A 22,932-nucleotide genomic window follows, 5' to 3' on the forward strand; every position below is an offset into this window, starting at 1 on the left:
AATTGCTTTACAATGTTGTGTTGGTTTATACTGTACAACATTGAGAATCGGCCATAATGATACATATTCCCCCTCCCCCTTGAGCCTCCCTCCCACCTTCTCCCCAACCCACCCATCTAGGTCATCACAGAGCACAGAGCTGAGCTCCCTGTGCTGTACAGCAGCTTCCCACTAGCTATCTGTTTTATACATGTCTAATAGATAGTGTATATATGTCAATGCTTCCTCAACTCCTCCCAAACTTTTGAAATTGCTTCCAATCAAGACTGTGTTCCTCATCTCTAAAACATCTTTAGGTATTCCTTTTGGGGAAGAACCCTGACCTCTTGGATATAAGCACATCTAAGGTATAGATCCCCTAGCAGGATCCCAGTGAGACAGCTCATTCCTATTCACCAACCAGCAAACACCAGATTTACTGTCACATGTACACAGACTCAGCTTTGGGCAAACTAATAGAAAGCTGGTTTTGCAACACTTGTTGGGTTCCAAAGTCAAAGACACAAAGCCTGCACCTATTAAGCAAAGCACACTTATCCACCCTCTACAGCCCAAAACTATAGTAACATTTTCTTAACTGATAAGATTTGAACTCATATCAACCCATGAATATTCAGGGGATGGAATAACAGGAGAAAAACCTTGAGTCTAGGGATCCTGGATCAATGGCAGTAGGCACTCAGGATCCCTCTCTTTCTGAGGAAGGAGAAATTTTCTTTCTTTTATTATTATTTTTTTTATTGGAGGCAAATTACTTTACATAAATATATTGGTTGGTTTTGCCATACATTGACACGAATCCGCCCTGGGTGTACACGTGTTCCCCTTCTTGAACCCCCATCCCACCTCCTTCTCTTTTCATTGCTTCACAGCAAACATGCCCTCCATGTCTCTGCAAGGAGCCACTGTCTCTGTGTTGCAAGGGTGTTTGTTGTACAGACAAATACTTGTGTGGGATGAACGGTAGTTGGTACCTCTGCCTAACAGATATACAGAAATGGGAGAGATTTTGTAGAAATATCTGCTACTGGCACTTACCCATTTCTAACAGCTAAATTCTAATTTCATTCACAGTGTCACCCTCCACTAGACTATCAACTCAATAATTTATTTTAATTTATACTTCTCTAATTTGTTTATTGATAAAACAATGTCTTACTAAAAGTGTTCAATAAACTTTTGCTAACTAAATCAAGGAATGAATGGCAAAATATATGAGAACTAATCAAAATGTTTAGCATAAAAAGGCATGAAGTCACATCAGTCATATCTGACTTTTTGTGACCCTTTGGACTGTAGCCTTCAAGGCTTCTCTCTCCATGGGATTCTTCCAGCAAGAATACTGAAGTGGGTTGCCATTTCCAGACATATCTGAATCATTTTCCTGTACAGCAGAAATTAACAGAACATTGTAAACCAACTACAATGGTAGTTGAAGTCTTACAATTTCAATAAAAAATTTTTAAATAAAGATCTAACAGTTTTAAAAAATTAAATAAATCGATAAGATGCACTGTTTAGTAATATGCGTGCATGCTCAGTGGCTAAGTTGTGTCCAACTCTTGTGACCATGGACTGTAGTCCACGAGGCTCCTCTGTCCATGGGACTTCTCAGGCAAAAATACTGGAGTAGGTTGCCATTTCCTTTTCCAAGGGATGTCCCTGACCCAGGGATTGAACCGGAGTCTCCTTCATTCTTTAGAATTCCTTACCACTGAGCCACCTGGGAAGCATTATAAGAAACAAAATATAATACTGGAACTATTTTATTTCATTGTATTGAGATATAGTTGAATTACAATGTTGTGTTAATTACTGCAGTACAGCAAAGTAACTCAGTCATATATATATATATTTTTTTCTTTTTCATATTCTTTTCCATTATGGTTTGCCATAAGATATTGAATATAGTCCCCTGTGCTGTACAGTTGGACTTTGTGTTAACCCAATTTGTATACAATAGTATGCATAATGGCACCCCACTCTAGTACTCTTGCCTGGAAAATCCCATGGACGGAGGAGCCTGGTAGGCTGCAGTCCATGACTGAGCGTCTTCACTTACACTTTTCACTTTCATACATTGGAGAAGGAAATGGCAACCCACTCCACTGTTCTTGCCTGGATAATCCCAGGGACAGGGGAGCCTGGTGGGCTTCCGTCTATGGGGTTGCACAGAGTTGGACACGACTGAAGCGACTTAGCAGCAGCAGCAGCTAACTCCAACCTCCCAGTCCAACTCTTTCCCAAGCCCTTCCTCCCTGGAAACCATCAGATAATACTTGATAGCTTACAAAAATACTTACACTAAGTAAAAAAAAAAAAAAAAGTGCAAAACCTGTATATTGAAGATTATTTCAAATTTTAAATAAACATGCAAATACTTTTATATAGGAGAGTCATGAAAGTATGAAATTAAATTTATATTTTATGGCAAGAAAAATTTAAATATGAAAACCTTTTCTCTACCTTTGCACTCCTCTCCCTCACTGTAAGTTCTGTGTCTGCATGACGCATGGACCAGACCTCCACATCAGAGGGAAGACCTGCTTGACATTGAAGAGCAACAGACTCCTAGCATCAGTAAGACAGCTCCTTAAAAGATAAATTCCTTCTTGACCTTGTAAGGGGTCACATGACCCACCATGATGATACTTAGATCTGGATTATGTGTACTGTCAAATATGTCTTTTCATGCAGAGCCTTCTGTCTCCAAAACTTATATCCCTGCTCCTTGACTTCTAGAGGACAGAACAGTTCTCAGGCTTTCTGAGATGCTCTTCCTGGGTTATAGTTCTCAAAACTGACTCGAATAAAATTTTTCATTTCTTTCTTAGATTGATTAATTCATTTTTGACAAAGGAAAAGGCACCAGGAGGTTATCTTTATTTTCTATCCTTTCTGTTTTATTTTCCAAATTATTTTGTTATCACAGAAAACTAGAATTCATATTTGAAGTCTTCTTTATTTCATAGAAAATTTTTAATGATAAACAAGCTTCAAAAGTTCATACACTTCTTTTAAACATCTCCACCAAGTACAGAAATGCTCTTCACAACCCTAGAAAAGAAGTTTTGGTAGAATGCATGGTGGACAGTTCACAGTCAATATTCTTCAGAGTATGGATATTCAGGGTGATCAACCGCCCTGAAAGAGAAAGAGGAGAAATAATTTATTAAATCTGTCATATTGTCATAGAGAGCATTACTCTGTGGATGCAGTCAGGATGGGCTAAAACTCTAAATCTATAAACACATCCCATCTTCTCCCCCAAGAAGCACACATCAGGTGTCTGTTCCATGTGTACACGGCACCTGCATGTCCAATCCCAACATTCAAGTGGAATATTAACCCCACAGTGACAGGTAGTTTGACTCAGGTTACAATTTATAAGAGGTCACAGACCTAGGGGTAACTGTGGAAGTCATTTCAGACACAGGTGGAACTTTTGACCTGAAGTGGTGAGAAGGATCACAGTTAAGGAATTCTTTGCTGTTTTTCATAAATCCATTCAACAGAAAAAAATATTGAGCACCCCTCAAATACATGGTACTTCCATTAAGGAATTAATATTAAATTGAAGAAATACCACATACACCTAAACAATCATACCTATAAAATGTGATTACTGCTTTCTTAATTTGTATTATATGACTACACTTGTTATTAATTAATATTACTGCCATTTTCCTTCCTTATAGTCTGATTTTTCTTTCTAAATTTGTTCTTTTCAACTCAATTCAATAAAGAGTGCATCCTGAGCCATTCCTTGTGCCAGGAGCTGTGCTATCGACATACACCTACAAGGATGAGTAAGTCTAGGCTTTCACAACATAATGCAGGAGAGCTCAGAATATACATAATACTTTTGAGGACAGAAAAGTAACTTGCTATCTTTTCTTATTTTTCATCATGTCTTTTTTCAGAATCATAATATACATATACATAAGTATGCATGCATACTAAGTCGCTCATTTGTGTCCAACTCTTAGTGACCCTATGAACTATAGCCCACCAGGCTTCTCTGTCCATGAGATTCTCCAGGCAAGAATACTGGAGTGAGTTGCCTGCATTCCTCCAGGGGATCTTCCTACCCAGTGTTCAAACCTGCATCTCTATGTCTTCTGCATTGGCAGGCGGGTTCTTTACCACTACCACCCCCTAGGAAGCCCATATATATATATATGTGTGTGTGTGTGTGTGTGTGCGTGTGTGTGTGTGCATGTGTGCTGTGTGCTAAGTCACTTCATTCGTGTTTGACTCTTTGCAGCTCCATAGACTGTAGACCACCAGGTTCCTCTGTCCATGGGATTCTCCAGGCAAATACTGGAGTGGGTTGTCATTTGCTTCTCCTGGGGATCTTTGCAACCCAGAGATCCAACCTGCACCTCTTAGGTCTCCTGCACTGGCAGGTGAGTTTGTCACCATTAGTGCCAACTAGGAAGCCCATATGTAAATGTACATATAAATGTATATATCTTCTTTACATACAAGGAAGCTTCCCAGTGTCTCAATGGGTAAATAATCTGCCTGAAATGCACAAGACACAGGAGACATGGATTCAATCCCCAGGTTTGGACAATCCCCTCAATATGGGCGTGGCAACCCACTCGGGTATTCTCGCCTGGAGAATCCCATGGGCAGAGGAGCCTGGCGGGTTATAGTCCATAGGGTTGCAAAGAGTCAGACACAACTGAAGTGACTGAACACTACAAACAAGGGGAGTTTTGAGATCTTTCATTTGAAACTAAATCTTCATTTTATCACTCATTTGTGTTCCCTTTTCTCTAAACTCCCTCCCAACATCTCTCTGTTTGATTAGTCTTCCGTCTCTTCAGTCTTGACATCCTCCTGCAGTAATTAGCCAGCTGGAATTCCATGGTACTAACTAAGTAAAGTCAAGGAGGTAGGAGCTCCCCAGTGGTTGGACCCCTGATAGACAAAGTCTACACTGGGGTGAGTCTTGACTCAAGAAACCAGAGAGACCCAGACGATCTTACCAGGTTTGTCCAGCTAAAGACAGAAGTCTCTCTCTGGAAGGTCAGTTCATGATACACTCAAAATTCATTTGGTGACATTTTAAGGATGAAGAAATGGGAGATGTGTTGGGGAAAAGGTCAATAAAGACATAAATTTGGAAGAAATAGATGGTGTAGTGGTAAAGAAAATTCCATCAGGGAGAAAATCCACCAGACACTTAGGAGAGGGAGTGGCACCAGGCTCACTGTAACTTCTCACACTGAAGCATGTTGGCCTTCATGGGCCCCTCCTCCAGAAATATCAAGAATGTGTTTACAATTGTGTTGGGATAAGCATGCATGTAATTCAGGATGGATTCCTTATTACACAGTCATTATGTATCATTTCCTCCTGATTCTACAAAGAATTAAAGGTGAAACATTTGCATCAGTCCCCGACAGAAGGAGCCTGGCGGGCTACAGTTGATGGGGTCCAAAGAGTCAGACAAAACTGAGAAACTAACACTTTTGCTTTCTGAAAGAAGAATGGGCTGCAGGCACTGTGCCCTCTGTGTTTCCTGGGTCTCTGGGCCCTGAGAAGAGGTACACCAGGCACAGGGATTAGAGGCACAACGTAGTGAATTCACCACAATGTCAACACTGGGGATTTTGCTGATTGGCTGTCCTGGGCTCCAGTCACATTTCTGTTGATCAGAGACAGAACTCTAGAGGAAACCTCTGGTATGAGGTCTGCAGGAAGCCCTTGGTTTACTCCTACACTGGAAACCAGGGCTGTCTCCCTGAAATTAAGCTTTAAGAGAGCTTATTCCTCTGCTGATCTACATGCTAGAGAAGACAGTTTTTGTGGAACATATACTAGTCACTTACTGTTGAAAATCATAGTATCTTATATTGCTGTTGAGGCCTTCGATTGCTTTCATGTCTTCCAGAGTCAGTTCAAAGTCAAACACCTGGAAAGCAGGAAGAATCACATTAATCTTTCCCCTAAGAAGTCAGCGTCCCCTGGGCACTGGAGGGCTTTCCTGCTGGATGGGGAGCCATGTCTGTCCTCAGTTAGACAAAGAATACCCCTCGTGAAGGATATTCCTTAGGAGGCCTCTGCCCACAGCCCCATTCATCACCTGTATGTTCTCTTTGATCCGCTTCTTGTTGTAACTCTTGGCCAGGACCACAACCCCACGTTGTATCTGGTAGCGAAGGGCAACAAGAGCTGGAGTTTGCTTGTGCTTTTGGGCAATGGCAGAGAGAACCGGGTCCTCCAAGAGAAAGGGGAGGTTCGGGTTCACCCTGTAAGGAAATTCAGAAATGCTGAGGAGCTAACTAAGTATTTAGTCAGTACTCAGTTTATAAAGAAGCTTCCCAAACAGATCAGGTATGTCAACTCTAGACCAGTGCTTCTCAAACTGTGGTCCATGAACCAGCATCATCAGTATCACCTGGGATCTTGTTAGAAACACAAAATTCCATGGCTTAGCTGAAGACAAACTGATACAGAACCTCAAATATGTCACCTCCCATTCTGTGTTTACAGATCTCTGCAAGTGATTCAGATGCATTATCGAGTTGAAACCAGGACTGCCAAACTCATGGATTTTGTTTCTTTTTTACTTCTCTGTGTTTTTTTTTTTTTTCCCAATCAATGCTCAAAAGTAAAGACAATGGTATGAAGGGAGAGCATGATGGGAAAGATTGGGAAATATTTTGTTTTTCATTTTTTTCTAATTTTCACTTGTCTCAGGTGTTGATAAAAGTTGGGTAGTCTGAAAATGAAGACCGTGCATTTTATAATTATTTACATTGTGCTGTTCTTCTACAAATGTTTACAAAAATGGTTCAACTTTTACTTATTTTTCAATCATGATAAACCTGGAAATTATGTATTATTATCCTGATTTTAGACATAAGGTGAGGGAAGCTTGGTAAGTCTATTATAGTAATGTGCTCATTAGCCCATAAATAAGTAAATTATGACAAAGCTTATGTCTTAGTTATCAACTGGGTGATTATATAGAGATTTTAGTGCAGACACTTATGTTAAAAATCTATATACAAGACACAAACAATGTAAGAAATTTAGCTGGGTGATGAAGGGACGAAAGAGTATTTATTTCTCCCACCTGTCTTCTCTCTCCTCTACCCTTTGAGAGTTATCTCTGAAGCACTGAGTACAGAATAATAATATTTTCATCAGAAAATGAGTTTTAGATAAACTCCTTGTGGCCATCAATAACATTCATTACCATGGTAATATTCGTTGGGATCCCAGAGCACCATAGGCAACTAGGACAATATCGTGTGACTTGCAGAACTCCAGCAGTTTTCTCTGGTTGAGATAAGGGTGACATTCCACCTGCAGAATGCCAACAGAAAAGAGTGTCAGATTATATGAAAAGGTAATACACCAGAGAAAGCTTAAAAGTAAGAATTATATATGTTAAAGAAAAACTGTCACATCCAATTACAACTGGTAATATCAAGGAAATAATTTTTTTAAATTATATTTCTGTCCCCTGAAAAGTTAAAAAAAATAATGACATTACTGAGAACAAGTAATTCTATGGACCAGATCTTGGTGGCTGAACACCACTGAACAGACCAAGACACATGCCTAATTCCAGACCTGGGACAGGAAAAGAGCTGTCTAAGCTTTGGACATCAAACAATGCCAGAAAGAAAGAAATTGTACAGTCTTATGAAGAAATGTCTGAAGGACAAAAGAACCAGTTTGATGAATTCCCAATGGTGACATTTCAGTAGGTTTGAGCACCAAAGGGAATCATGAGTGAAAGCAAATGTAGCACACAGAGGCAATAAAAATCCCTGAGAGACGAAGAAAGAGCAAAAATGCTTCTCTCCACAGATGGTGATTATTACAATAAATCTGTTCTCAGAAACTGACAGTGTGAAGGAGTGCAGTGTTTCACCCTGTCTTATAGGAATATATGTATTTTATCCTGAATAATGAGGGAATTTTACTTTTATAATAAAATGTCAGGTCAGAAGATTAAAAAGAGTGTTTAAAATGGAAAATAATGAAAAACGTTCCAATGAAATAATTAATTCAGTTAAAAGTCATCAATGGATTCTCAACCATTATGTGAAAACTTGGGGGAAATCAAACTTCCCCTGATGATGGTTATCATCCAACAGATGACTAGATAATTTCAAGAGGGAAAATACACATTTCCAAATAAAATATCCAGCTACTAATAGCTTTACCAGAAGAACAAAAGTACTGTCACTCACAGTGGGACAGCTTGTCACTATGCACTTCCTACCTAGGTTCATTTAGGGACAAAGCATGCAGCTAACATTTTCTTGTCAAAATATTTAACCTTAATGTAGCAAGGAGTTCAGATTTAACTACTAATTTACACAATCTAGGATTACAGAAACAAGTTAATTAGTATCACAAAATAGCAATGACAAATACAGTGTATTTGTCAAAACCTTGCCTGGATATCTTGGTCACATAATAACTGAGTGACCATTTTATATTAAAGAGCTTAAGATGACTCAAAATTACATGTGAACCACAATCAGATCCAGGTCAGCAAAATATTGTTGCAGTCTGGCAGGGCAGAGACCAGAACCTGCCCCATGGCTCGAGGGTGTGGCAAACTCTGCCCTCATGATTGTGCTAGTAAGCATGCTGAATGGACAGACTTGGGGCTGGGCGTGCTCCGTGCTCTGCTTCATCCCCATGGAAACAAAACAAATGTTCCTGATCAACAGCAGAGCCTCAACTTTACCCCCTCTTTATGGTGCGCTGATCAGACTCCCCAGTATAGCTATGTCCTAGTGATCTCATGACTTCTGCCCATGAAAGTGTGGGCTGAAAGGAGACGTCTTGGATTCCTGCCATGGAGAGCAGGAGGGCCCCCGATCCCCCATTTGCAAATTAGATGCGTCTGTCTTTTCATTATGTGCTCGCCCCTGGTTCAGATCTTTCTCACCCTCTGTGCTGGACATGGCAGGTGGCCCCTGAACAGGGACCTGAAGTAGGGAAGGATTTCCCCTAGGGAAAAAACTGAAAGTGAAGAAAGACAGTGAGCTCAGTGTAGGTGAGATGCCTGGATCTCCACCAGGCCCTCAAACTCTAAGGGTGGGAAATCCCTTGTTGTCCAAGTCAGGGTATCAGTGGGGAAGGATATGAGTAAAACTGAGAAACATCATCTCCAGCTTTTGAGGCACCTCCTCCAGACTGCAGGAGTGCAGGTGAAAGAGGAGCCATTGACACAATTGCTGAGAGGTGGTTAAATATAATCCTTGGTTTCCGGAAGAAGGCACTCTAGATATTGAAAATTGGGATCCAGTGGGAGAAAATTTGAAAACAGCACACAGGAGAGGGTATCGCATACCTGTTATGGTATTTGTCACCTAAGGCCTAGTGCGACTGGTCCTATACCCTTGACAGACTGAGAAGCAATGTGAGAAGATGGCGTCCTCAAATGTCTTGTTAACCCTTCTGCCCCTTTGCCACCCAAGCTCAAGGACAATTTTCCTACCACCGCCACCTCCACTGGGTCCAGAAATGTCTGTGGAGGATAAGCGGCTGACCTGGTTTCAACAGACCATGGCCTCCACCCTTCCTATGGGTGCTTTAGACATTGAGGACCATCTTGCTTTCCCTATCGATTACAGGCCCAACCCCAATAATCCCACTCAGGTTATTGCAACCCATGAAACTGTTGACATCAGGTGGAACTAAATCTAGTGTTAGACTGCACAGGGTCAAATCTCTGTATACATACATGGGAGCTTTTGGAAATTTGCTTGCATGGGAGATGCTCTTCTGACAATGTTAAAATGCTAGCTAAAACAGCTTTAAGTGGTCCCCCAAATTTACAGATTTTTGCCTCTTATACTGAGTTGTGCCAAGAGCTCAGTTCAGTTCAGTTCAGTTCAGTCGCTCAGTCGTGTCCGACTCTCCGCGACCCCATGAATCACAGCACGCCAGGCCTCCCTGTCCATCACCAACTCCCGGAGCTCACTCAAACTCATGTCCACAGAGTCGGTGATGCCATCCAACCATCTCATTCTCGGTCGCCCCCTTCTCCTCCTGCCCCCAACCTTTCCCAGCATCAGAGTCTTTTCCAGTGAGTCAACTCGTCGCATGAGGTGGCCAAAGTATTGCAGTTTCAGCTTTAGCATCAGTCCTTCCAATGAACACCCAGGATCGACCTCCCTTAGAATGGACTGGTTGGATCTCCTTGCAGTCCAAAGGACTCTCAAGAGTCTTCTCCAACACCACAGTTCAAAAGCATCGATTCTTCGGCAATCAGCTTTCTTCACAGTCCAACTCTCATATCCATACATGACCACGGGAAAAACCATAGCCTTGACTAGACAGACCTTTGTTGGCAAAGTAATGTCTCTGCTTTTTAATATATTATCAAGGTTGGTCATAACTTTCCTTCCAAGAAGTAAGCGTCTTTTAATTTCATGGCTGCAATCAGCATCCTCAGTGATTTTGGAGCCCAAAAAAATAAAGTCTGACACTGTTTCCACTGTTTTTCCATCTATTTCCCATGAAGTGATGGGACCAGATGCCGTGATCTCTGTTTTCTGAATGTTGAGCTTCAAGCCAACCTTTTCACTCTCCTCTTTCACTTTCATCAAGAGGCTTTTGAGTACCTCTTTACTTTCTGCCATAAGGGTAGTGCCATATGCATATCTGAGATTATTGATATTTCTCCCAGCAATCTTGATTCCAGCTTGTGCTTCTTCCAGCCAAGAGCTAGCCTGTATTAATTTGGCCAATGGAGATAATCTTACTTTTGAAATGCTCATAGGCACAGGGCAATATACCAGTCCAACAGCCCAATTGACTTATGAAGATATACTGGTGGGAGCATATGTACAGATTGCAAAATGCTGCTGAAGCAGGGTCAGACAGCATGAGAATCCAGCGAGCCTACTGGTTCATTTGTTAAAATATTACAGAAACCCAGAAAAGACTTCACTGAATTTGTAGACTGGCTTTCATCTGCTCTCCACTGTCAAATCAATAGTCCTACAGTGGAGGACATTTTGTTAAAACAATTAGCTTAAAAAAATGCCAATAAAGATTGCAAGGCTGCCCTTAACACTATTCGTCAAAATGGCAGCCTTGGCGATTTTGTTCGAGAGTGTCAAAATGTTGGTACACAGGCTCACAAACAAACCAAGCTAGCCCAAGCAATTTGTTCTGCCTTTAAAAATAATTTTAGCTCTTCCCTTGCCAAATGCTTTCAATGTGGAAAAAGGCTTGCTGTTCTGGGCCCCAAACAGATGTTATAATACCTACTGGTGAAAATAAAACACCAGGACTGTGTCCTAGGTACCAAAAGGGCAATCATTGGGCTAATCAATGCAGATCAAAATTCCATAAGAATGGTTCCCCTTTGCAGCCTGGAAACTGCCATCAGGGCCAGCCCCAGGCCCCACAAATAGTTGGGGCATACACTGTGAGGACCTCCAGCACACCCTTCAGCCTATCTCCAGCCTCTCAGTCTCTACCAGTGGAAGTGCTGGGTTGGACCTCTGAACCTGAGTAACTGTTTGCATTAATGAATTGGATCCCCCCACCCACCACCACCCAGTAGCAATCCCTACTGGGATCCAAGGCCCCATTCCACCAGGGACCATAAGACTCATTCTGGGCAAAAGTGGCCTTACCCTAAAGGGACTCCAAATTCTTCCAGGCCTTATTGACCCAGACTATTGAGGATAAATTAAAGTAATGGCTCTCTCTCATTAATTCCATGTCATTCCTCAAGCTCAACAAATTGCTCAACTCCTTCTCCTGCCTTACCATGCCCCTAACAACTATAATCCTGTAACCAGAGGAGAAGAAGGATTTGGGAGCACAGGTGATCAAGTAGAGTGCTTTACTCAACAAATACTCTCAGATAGGCCCATATGTAAGGCTAAAATACAAGGGAAAATGTTCTCTGAACTCTTAGACACTGGGGCTGACATTTCCATCATTACTTCTCCTCAGTGGCCAGCTTATTGGCCCCTGGCTGAACCCCAGGAAAAGATAATCAGGCTTGGGGGAACCTCAACAATTTGTTCAAAGTGCAACAGTTCTTCCTTACCTGGGGCCTGGCAAACAAACTGTTCACTTCCAACCTTTTATTGCAGACATTTCCTGTAATTTATGGGGTAGAGATCTGCTTGCACACTGGCACTTAGTTCTCTCCAATGAGGAAAAGGCAGATCATATGATGACACTAATGGGATGCCAACCAGAAAAAGAGCTAGGAAAGATTTACAGGGACATCCTTCTCCTTTACCTATTCACCCGAAACTGGACTGAAAAGAGCTAACTGAGGGCCATTAAAGTTTCTCTGCCACCACACGCCACACCTTTAACATGATTTACATCTAAACCTGTTTGGGTGGATCATTGACCTCTAGCAAGGGAGAAACTTAAATATTTACAAGCCTTGGTAGAAGAACAGTTTCAAGCAGGACACATAGAAGAGAACTCTAGTCCTTGGAATACTCCAGATTTCACAGCCCATAAAAAATTAAGCAAATGGAGTCTGCTTCATGAGCTTCGAGCTATTAATGCAGTAATGCAACCCATGGGGACCTTGCAGGCTGGACTCCCATCCCCTTCAGCCTTACATCAGAATTGGCCAATTATAGTTCTGGATCTTAAAGACTGTTTTTATGTAATTCCCAAAAGACAAAGACAAAGAACAAAGAAAAACTTGCATTTTTGGTACCCAATATTAACCAACAAGCCCCCATGAAACAGTACCAATGAAAAATGTTGCCTCTGGGGATGATGAGTCTACAAGTCTTCAAGATGGTGAAGTAGAAGGACATGTGCTCATCTTCTCCTGTGAAAACTCCAAAATTACAACTCACTGCTGAACAACTGTCAACAGGAAAATGTTGGATCCCACCAAAAATAGATACCCCACATCCAAGGGCAAAGGAGAAGCCCCAGCAAGACAATAGGAGGGGCAAAATTATGTTTAGAATCAAACCTCATACCTGCCAGAGACCTTGGAGGGCTCAAACTAACTTTGTGTGCACCAGGACAGAGAGACCCCACAGAGACTCAACCAGAACTGTGTTTGAGTCTCTCCTGCAGAGGTACGGGTCAGCAGTGGCCTGCTGTACCCCTCAGTCAGCCTCTCCCACCAGGAAGTTTCCATAAGCCTCTTATCCTTATCCATCAGAGGACAGACAGATGGAAACCACAATAACAGAAAACTAACCAAACTGATCACATGGACCATAGTCTGGTCTAACTCAATGAACTATGAGCCATGCCATGTAGGGCCACCCAAGATGGACGGGTCATGGTGGAGAGTTCTGACAAACATGATCCACTGCAGAAGGGAAAGGCAAACCACTACAGTATTCTTGCCTCGAGAACCCCATGAAAAGGCAAAAAGATAGGAGACTGAAAGATGAACTCCCCAGGTCAATAGGTGCCCAATATGCTACTGGAAATCAGTGGAGAAATAAGTCCAGAAAAAATGAAAAGACAGAGCCAAAGCAAAAACAAAGGCCAGGTGTGGATGTGACTGGTGACAGAAGCAAAGTCTGCTGCTGTAAAGAACGATATTGCATAGGAACCTGGAATGTTAGATCCATGAATCAAGGCACATTGGAAGTGGTCAAACAGGAGATGGCAATAGTGAACATCGATACTTTGGGAATCAATGAACTAAAATGGACTAGAATGGGTGAATTTAACTCAGATGAGCATTAATTATACCTACTACTGTGGGCAAGAATACCTTAGAAGAAAAGGAGGAGACATCACAATCACCAAGAGTCCGAAATGCAGTACTTGGATGCAATGTCACAAACAACAGAAAGATTTCTGTTTGTTTCCAAGGCAAACCATTCAGTATCACAGTAATCCAAGTCTATTCTCTGACCAGTAGCGCTGAAGAAGCTGAAATTGAATGGTTCTATGAAGACCTACAAGACCTTCTAGAACTAACATCCAAAAAAGATGTCCTTTTCATTATAGAGGACGGGAACACAAAAGTAGGAAGTCAAGAGACACCTGGAGTAACAGGCAAATTTGGCTTTGGAGTACAAAATGAAGCAGGGCAAAGGCTAACAGAGTTTTGCTAAGAGAACACATTGGTCATAGAAAACACCCTTTTCCAACAATACAAGGGAAGACTCTACACATGGACATCACCAGATGATCAATACAAAAATCAGATTGATTATATTCTTTGCAGCCAAAGATGGAGAAGTTCTATACACTCAGCTAAAACAAGACTGGGAGCTGACTATGACTCAGATCATGAAGTCCTTACTGCCAGAATCAGACTTAAATTTAAAAAAGTAGGAAAACCACTAGACCATTCAGGTATGACCTAAATCAAATCCCTTATAATTATACAGTGGAAGTGAGAAACATATTGAAGGGATTAGATCTGATAGACAGAGTGCCTGAAGAACTATGGACAGAGATTCCTGACATTGTACAGGAGGCAGTGATCAAGACCATCCCTAAGACAAAGAAATGCAAAAAGGCAAAACGGTTGTCTGAGGAGGCCTTACAAATAGCTATGAAAAGAAGAGAAGTGAAAGGCAAAGGAAAAAAGGAAAGATATACCCATTTGAATGCAGAGTTCCAAAGAACAGCAAGGAGGGATAAGAAACCCTTCCTTAGTGATCAATGCAAATAAATAGAGGAAAACTACAGAATGGGAAAGACTAGAGATCTCTTCAAGAAAATTAGAGACACCAAGGGAATATTTCATGCAAAGATGGGCTCGATAAAGGACAGAAAAGTTATGGACCTAACAGAAGCAGAAGATATTAAGAAGAGGTACCTAGGATGCACAGAAGATTTATACAGAAAAGATCTTCACAACCCAGATAACCATGATGGTGTGATCACTGACCTAGAGCCAGACATCCTGGAATGGGAAGTCAAATAGGCCTTAGGAAGTATCACTAGGAACAAAGCTAGTGGAGGTGATGGAATTCCAGTTGAACTATTTCAAATCCTAAAAGATGATTCTGTGAAAGTGCTGCACTCAGTATGCCAGCAAACTGGGAAAACTCAGCATTGACCACAGGACTGGAAAAGGTCAGTTTTCATTCCAATCCCAAAGAAAGGCAATGCCAAAGAATGCTCCAACTACCGCACAATTAAACTCATCTCACACACTAGCAAAGTAATACTCAAAATTCTCCAAGCCAGGCTTCAGCAATACATGAACCATGAACTTCCAGCTGGATTTAGAAAAGTCAGAGGAACCAGAGATCAAATTGGCAACATCTGCTGGATCATTGAAAAAGCAATAGAGTTCCACAAAAACATCTACTTCTCTTTTATTAACTATGCCAAAGCCTTTGACTGTGTGGATCACAACGAAGAAATGGGTGTACAAGACCACCTTACCTGCCTCCTGAGAAATCTGTATCCTGGTCAAGAAGCAACAGTTAGAACCAGATATGGAACAACAGGAAAGGAAAGTGAAGCCGCTCAGTCATTTCCAGCTCTTTCTGACCCCATGGACTGTGGCCTACCAGGCTCCTCTGTCCTGGGTTTTTCCAGGCAATGGTACTGGAGTGTGTTGCCATTTCCTTCTCCAGGGGATCTTCCCAACCCAGGAATCAAACCCTGGTCTCCCACATTGCAGGCAGATGCTTTACCATCTGAGCCACCAGAGAAGCACGGAACAACAGACAAGTTCCAAATGGGAAAGTAATAAGTCAAGGCTGTATGTTTTCACCCTGCTTGTTTAACTTATATGCAGGGTACATCTTACGAAATGCCTCGATGGATGAAGCACATGCTGGAATCAAGATTGCTGGGAGAAGTATCAATAGTCTCAGATATGCAGATGACACAACCCTTATGGCAGAAAGTGAAGACGAACTAAGAGCCTCTTGATGAAAGTGAAACAGAGTGAAAAAGTTGGCTTAAAAATTCTGCATTCATAAAATAAAGATGATGGCATCCGGTTCCATCACTTTATGACAAATAGATGGGAAACAGTGGAAACAGTGAGAGACTTTAATTTCTTGGGCTCCAAAATCACTACAGATGGTGACTGCAGCCATGAAATCAAAAGATGATTGCTCCTTGGAAGAAAAACTGTGACCAACCTAGACAGCATATTAAAAAGCAGAGACATTACTTTGCCAAAAAAGGTCCATCTAGCCAAAGCTTCAGTTTTTCCAGTAGTTGTGTATGGATGTGAGAGTTGGACCATAAAGAAAGTGGAGTGCCAAAGAATCGATGCTTTTGAACTGTGGTGTTGGGAAAGACTCTTGAGAGTCCCTTGGACTGCAAAGAGATCCAACCAGTCAATCTTAAAGGAAATCCTTCCTGAATGACCATCGGAAGGACTGATGCTGAGGCTGAAACTCCAATACTTTGGCCACCTGATGGAAAGAACTGAGTCATTGGAAAAGACCCTGATGCTGGGAGAGATTGAAGGCAGGAGGAGAAGGGGACAACAGAGGATGAGATTGTTGGCAGGCATCAACGACTCAAGTTCTAAGTTCTGAGTTTGAGTAAGCTCTTGAGTAAGTAAGCTCTTGAGTAAGGACTTGAGTTTGAGTAAGCTCTGGGAGTTGGTGATGGACAGGGAGGCCTGGTGTGCTGCAGTCCATGGGGTTGCAAAGAGTTAGACATGACTAAGTGACTGAACTGAACTATTCTGAAATCACAAGATCTGCTCTAAATCTTGAGTAACTTTTCCATTAACTGTTAGGATAAACGTAAGCGTTTAACCTCATGCTCTAAGCTGGGTGACTGTCATAGTCTCCAGCACATTTCTCTGTACTGTGCTCCCTGTTGAGGCTGGAACACCAAGACTAAGGATTTAGGCATCCAAACCCCACACAAACCCTTAACACCTGTCTCACCTGGCTTTTCTTTTTATTTATTTTCCATTCCATGTTTTCATGTTCTTCCTTCCTGTCCACAGTTTCATCCAAGCACTTTCACACCTGATTCCTGGTCATGCTTTCAGCTCAGGGAAATGCCTCCTTCCTCTAAGTTCTGGAGGAATTTCACCTCCATTGCCTTCCCTCAGTCCCCACCACAATTGAGCAGGAAGCCATCCCCACGTTTTCCACCCAGTGTTTATCAAAGACACTGTTATGGATTCTATTCACACAATCCAGACACAGGCTCAGCTCTGTAGAATCCTCTATCCACAAAGGTCAGATGAACAGGAGGGAAGGACAGATAGACATCAGGCTCCAGTGCAAGAAGGAGGTTCTGAAGAGCAGAAGGGAGAGGAACCAAGCTGCTCACCTGGTTGCAGACGGGCTTGTACTTGAGCCCTGGCTTGTTCAGGATCTTCTCCAGTTGCTTGTGGTTGAAGTTGGACACCCCGATGGACTTGGTCAGCCCTGCATCCTTACACTTCTCCAGGGCCTGGGAGGGAGGGGTGGTGAACAGTCACTTGGAATGGGCAATATAGCAATAAGAAATTATGAAAAATATTGTTAAGAAGGTCTCTGGTCAAGAATTAGCTTTGCTTATCAAGAAGATAAAGGGGAAGAAGGTCACAACACAAAAAGAAGTATCATCTCCTCCTTAGAAGACCTGGAGAAGAAAATCACATGGAAGGAAAAAGATGCCTATCTACACTGTCCCAAATTCTCCATTTCATTCCTCTCTGTGAACATTTCAGCAATGTTTTTCTCCCCACAACCCCAGCATCCCAGCCCTTAGATTCATGAACTGCTGAGTCTGATGGTCCACAGCCCATTCTCACAGGTGGAAGAAATGAAGGAGGTTCCCCTTCTCCTGGCTCTTCCCCTGGTTCTCTCCTCCCCAGACTCACCTCCCATGTGAGACAGAGATCCACTGAGTCAAATATCGGCTTTCCGTTTTCATCTGTTGGGAAAAGTGTCTCCCCTGGCTGGAATAGAAGCAGTCATTTCAGAGATGTCACCAAATAATGTCTCCACATTTAGCCAGCCTGCCAGACACATCTGGAACTTGGATGCTAAACCTCCTGCACATTAATATTTGCAAAGTGGTTTCAAATGGAGTTATCAGCAATGTCTTTAGAAGGCAGTTTTCCAGTAATCTCTTATACATACTATGTGTTTTGATAGATATAATTTTCTACATTCTCCTGGGAACTGTCAGTGCCTTAAGTGAAATTTTTTCTGCCCCTTATACTTTCCTCTTGCAAAATGCCTCTATTGTGCAGGGAGTGACAGTAAATTATGCCTTACTGCTGGCATAAAAATTGCAATCTTGACCTGGACTAAATATAAAAATTCCTTTCTCTCTGAATATCTGATAGCTTCAGGGCATACACATGAACCAGCAAGGTTCTCTTTAGGTTGATAAGCTATGTGGAAGATGCAGACATACTCTCAAATATTCTGGACAATGAAGCTTGAACAGATCAAGGTCATTCTGCCACCCATGGAAAATGCTGAGATAAAAATAAAGCAAACCAAGAGTGATGTCATTATAAGGAATAGAAAAGCAGAGATATTTCTGTCAAGTATTAAGAATCCTCAAATCTATGTAGATGGGAATTACCATCTACATAGTCCAATAAACATTTTGGCAAAGGATGGCTCAAGCAGAATTCTGTATTCTAAAAAAGAGTTCTGCATAATAGATGTTGTTGTTGTTTTGTTTAGGCTGTGCTATGGGTTTGCTGTATCTTAGTTCCCTAAATAGGAATTGAGCCCACTCCCTCAAAACACCCAGACTCAGCACACAATCCTAAACACTGGAACAACTGGAAAATTCCCCTCTACATATTACAGTTCTTAATGGCTAAGTGCAGTCTGCAAACCTCACCGTGAATACAGGCAACAGTGGAGGCCATGTCTCCCAAGTCCTGAGAAGACTGTGAGGTTTAGACCCACCCAGAAGGACACCACTAAATCCACGAAACATGAAAGGATGAGAGATGAAATGACCTCATCCTGTTCAGGTGTGAGGCTGTGTCAGTGCTCAATACTCTGCACCGAACTCTGGATGTGAAATCCCAGCTCCCAGGACTAAACAGCGCCATACACAGAACTCGGGTATTTCTACTTCCCACAGACCATGCCTATTTCTACTTCCTCAAGATTTTGAGACAGAGTCTCAGATTATTTAATTTGTTTCTCTGGAGGCAGGTAAGAGATTCAAAAAACCTCCCCCAAAAGATGATCACAAATGATTATTTAGAGGATTCTACTCTAGTGTAATTATTTCTTCAACCTGACTAAGAAAAATCTTGTCAACCATCCATGGAAGTTACAGACATTCTTACCCAAGAAATAGAACAGAGGTGACCACACAAATCACCTACCATCAAAGCCACTGGTTGATGGATAATATAGAGATCGACATAGTCCAGTTGAAGATTTTTCAGTGACTTTTCCAATGCTGGTCGGACCAACTCTGGACGAAGGGAAGTGGACCAAACCTGCAGAGATTAAACAAAGGAAGCTATGTGAAATGAATGCTTCTTGTAATTTTGTTTGACTTGTTTCACTTAATAACTAGACATTATTACTGGTTAGAAAGAGATGACCATGGGAAAAAAGTTCCATTTCTTCTTGAGTTCCATTCTTTATCTAACCTACCCATGTAAACTTCATTATTTGATTGAATTGATCATCTGTACATCTTTCACAATGGAATGAAATGAATCAAGACATAAATAACTTTATCAAATAATTACCATACCAATCAACTGAACTATGCTTGATAGAATATAAAAGCAGAACCTTAGTCTAATTTGACAAACAATCCATCTTCTCAAAATTAACTACTCTCTTGTTTATATAAGTATAGGGAAAAATGCTTTGAACAGTTTAATATGAGCAGAACATAACTCTAGACATTGGCTAGATCTTGTATAATGCACAAAGTGTCTCTCCCAATGCTCTCTTACTCTTGGAGCTGAGAACTGAGATTCAGAATGTGAAGAAATTTGAGAAACTCACCCCGATTATAAGAAAAGCTATAATCTGCTCCCAGGTCTGTCTGATTATTTAACCCATAATAAATTACTGCTTTGGCCTGGGCTCAAAGAAATAAAATGACTTTCATGTAAAATTGAAATTTGAGCACACCATGATGATAAAGCTATAGTTACATTTTTGGGGGGAGAGGAGGATACAGTGAGAGAAAAAGGGTACTAGATTTAAGATACAAATAAGTGTGAAAACAGTGGTACCAATAAGCACCTTCACCAAACTACTGATTCTATTACCAAATGTCATCTGCTCCAGTCACTTGCACACACGTGCATACACACAACACACACAGCACCTTTGAAGTGTAGAATATGTCTTCTCTCTTCACGGTGCCATCAGCAATCTTGCTTCGAATGGCCTCGCCAATCTGCTCTTCATTTTGGTATGTATGAGCACTGTCAATATGCCGGAACCCAGCCTCTATAGCAAACATGGTGACCTCCACAGCTTCACTCTTAGGAACCTATATAAGCAACAAAAATAGTAATTGAATATCCAAATGATTAAGAGATTGCTAAGTCACAAGCTTGATCTTATCAAGAGCCAACATTTCTTCATGCATTTGATTCATTCTGCATGTGTAGTGATGAACCCATAACACTTTCCCTGCATGTTCCTGGTCAGTTAATAAATGGACACCCAGGAACCCTTCAACCCCAGGCTATCACTGGTTGATCACAGCCATCAGAGGACCCAAATACCCTCTAGGTTCAGTGATCTGGTGGTAAAACTCAAAGGACTCAGAATAAAATTGTAGTCATGTATATGATTTATACAGTGAGATATTTGAAGCAAAATCAATAAACGTACAACGGGATGGTAAATACATCAAGAAACCAGGTGAAAGCTTCTAAGACCTCTGTCTACCAGTGTAACCACACAGAAAACACCAAATAAAAGCTGTATCTATTCAAGGTGTACAAAGTGATATTCTCATATAGTTATTCATTGTTAATGATTACCGTATTCAAGCTAGTTAGCAGATCCACCATCTCACATAGCTAACTTTTGGGGTGTTTTCATGAGAATATTTAATATCTGTTAACTATAGGCTTCCCTGGTGGCTCAGGGGGTAAAGCATCCGACTGCAATGTGGGAAACCCGGGTTCTATCCCTGGGTTGCAAAGATCCCCTAGAGAAGGAAATGGCAACCCACTCCAGTATTCTTGCCTAGAGAACACCATGGACAGAGCAGCCTGGTAGGCTACAGTCCGCAGGGTCACAAAGAGGCGAACACAACTGAACAACTTCACTTCACTTCACTTCATAGTCACCATGCTGTACATGAGGTCTCCAGACATTCATCTCATTACAGAAGGTCTGGACCTTTGAACAACATCTTTCCATTTTTCCTAACCTTGTCCCCAGCTTCTGGTCACCATTCCTCTACACTCTGCATCTACGAGTTCACTTTTTCAGATTCTACATATGAAGAGAACATGCAGTATTTGTCTTTCTATACTTGGCTTATTTCACTTAGCTTTATGTTCTCCAGGTTCGTCTGTGTCGTTGCAAGTGGTAGGATTAACTTCCCTTTTCAAGCCGAAGAATATTGCAATATGTTTATGTAATCCAGGATCTTTCATGTTTCAAGCAGGTAAATGCTTGGTCCAAATTCCCCCCGTTGGATCTAGTCTTGGTTTCCTTATGATCACATGCCTTGTGGGGTATACTGAGGAATGAACCAGTGAGTGCTATACTAGCATGGACCCTTTCTTGTGTTCATCACATTTTACAAAGTGAACAACCCCATCTTTTATCTGCAAAATGTCTTCTGTTCTATAAATTAGAAAAGTGAGATTCAAAGTTTGAAGAACAGTCCATTGTCACAACTAGATACTCTAAAGGCAAGATGGACAGCGAAGTTTCTGGCTTCCAGTCTAGAGGCTTGTCCACTAGTCCCGCTTATGCCCAAGGACTGAAAATATACTTTAATAAAAAGGCACTACAAAATCCAAGGATACAGTACAAAGCCTGGCATGTAAGATTATAGCTTATCCCCTCAAATGATAGTATAGTTCCCATCAGAAAAAGTTTCCAAGCAGAACCACAAGGCCAAACACAGCTGGAGTGTGTCTTGCCTGGCACCGAGCAGGTATACCACAGGAGAAAAGCAATTCTCTCCCACTAGATTTCAGTCACCTCATCTTCAGGCCCCCCCGCCTCAATTATTTCACTGGGTCATGTCTTTCTGGAAGGAGGAAAGAGTTCTGAAATGAAATATACAGAAAACACCACCATTGCAATTGCCCTCAAAGCCAAGCTGCTGACAGCCAGTGATCTTGACAGCTGAGTCTCACTCTTCTGCCAGGCTGTGAAAGAGATAGAAACTGAAGGGAAACCCAGAGTAATCTGCAGGTGAGCACAGCCTCAGACCCTGTTGCAAAGTGAAGACTGGATGCTCTCTCCCCTTTCACAGGGCATGGTTCTAGCCTGGTTAGTGAAACCACATGATCCTCCCAGAGTCACCCAGGAACTCAACGCTTAAGACCCTTAACCTCCTTCCACTCATGTTGCATCCACTTACTATTTATATCTCAACCCCAAACCACTACACTTACCTCTGGAGGTGCACCGGTGCCAAATCCCAGGGCAGGAATGAAGTGGCCATCATTAAGCTTTACTTTCTGACTTTTGGGTTCCATTGTCTGTTTTGCTCCTCCGACTAAGCAGACTCCGATTTTTCTCTTCTGCCTACACAGGTTATAAATGCCAGTGAGGTAATGCCCTAGCTGCACTCTCTGGGGTTAAGAGATACATTGTAGGAGGGGCAAGGTGAAACCAGTACCAGAGGTATAAGAAAAAGATTGAAGTCAATTAACTTGTTTGCATTTTTATCAATGTAATCATTAATTAGACTGATTAAATCATTGACCTGAGATCAAATCATTAACCCAGATATGCAGATAATGCCACCCTTATGGCAGAAAGCAAAGAAGAGCTAAAGAGTCTCTTGATGAAAGTGAAAGAGGAGAGTGAAAAAATTGGCTTAAAACTCAACATTCAGAAACCTAAG

At 41.7% G+C, this 22,932-nt stretch overlaps 2 protein-coding genes across 2 annotated transcripts in view; one reads left to right on the top strand and one right to left on the bottom strand.

Moving 5' to 3' along the window:
• The window catches only part of LOC129559585 (aldo-keto reductase family 1 member C3), a 30,561-nt gene extending 24,003 nt beyond the window's left edge, over window positions 1-6,558 (top strand). The window contains exon 8 of the mRNA XM_055431518.2: window positions 6,508-6,558. Within this exon, the coding sequence (XP_055287493.2) occupies window positions 6,508-6,543 (36 nt within the window). The 3' untranslated portion in view covers window positions 6,544-6,558. The remainder of the gene's footprint in view (window positions 1-6,507) is intronic.
• Window positions 3,102-22,564, bottom strand: LOC129559630 (aldo-keto reductase family 1 member C3-like). The gene is made up of 9 exons (XM_055431556.2): window positions 22,478-22,564; window positions 20,212-20,379; window positions 19,244-19,360; window positions 17,762-17,839; window positions 17,227-17,349; window positions 7,217-7,326; window positions 6,098-6,263; window positions 5,844-5,926; window positions 3,102-3,144 (listed from the first exon to the last, which is right to left on the bottom strand). The coding sequence occupies exons 1-9, from the start codon at window positions 22,559-22,561 to the stop codon at window positions 3,102-3,104; spliced, it is 972 nt and encodes a 323-aa protein (XP_055287531.2). The 5' UTR covers window positions 22,562-22,564.
• Window positions 22,565-22,932: the final 368 nt, after the last annotated feature.

Source organism: Moschus berezovskii, chromosome 15, assembly GCF_049115385.1.
Source record: "Moschus berezovskii isolate FMDL1 chromosome 15, NW_MosBer_1.0, whole genome shotgun sequence".
NCBI classification, from domain to species: Eukaryota; Metazoa; Chordata; class Mammalia; order Artiodactyla; family Moschidae; genus Moschus; species Moschus berezovskii.

Coding starts and splice junctions, on each gene's coding strand:
- LOC129559630 (XM_055431556.2), bottom strand. CDS start 22,561: ATGGAACCCAAAAGTCAGAAAGTAAAGCTTAATGATGGCCACTTCATT. Junction 17,350..17,761: donor ATCTCTGTCTCACATGGGAG/GTGAGTCTGGGG, acceptor CCTCCCTCCCAG/GCCCTGGAGAAGTGTAAGGA. Junction 5,927..6,097: donor GGATCAAAGAGAACATACAG/GTGATGAATGGG, acceptor CCTGCTTTCCAG/GTGTTTGACTTTGAACTGAC.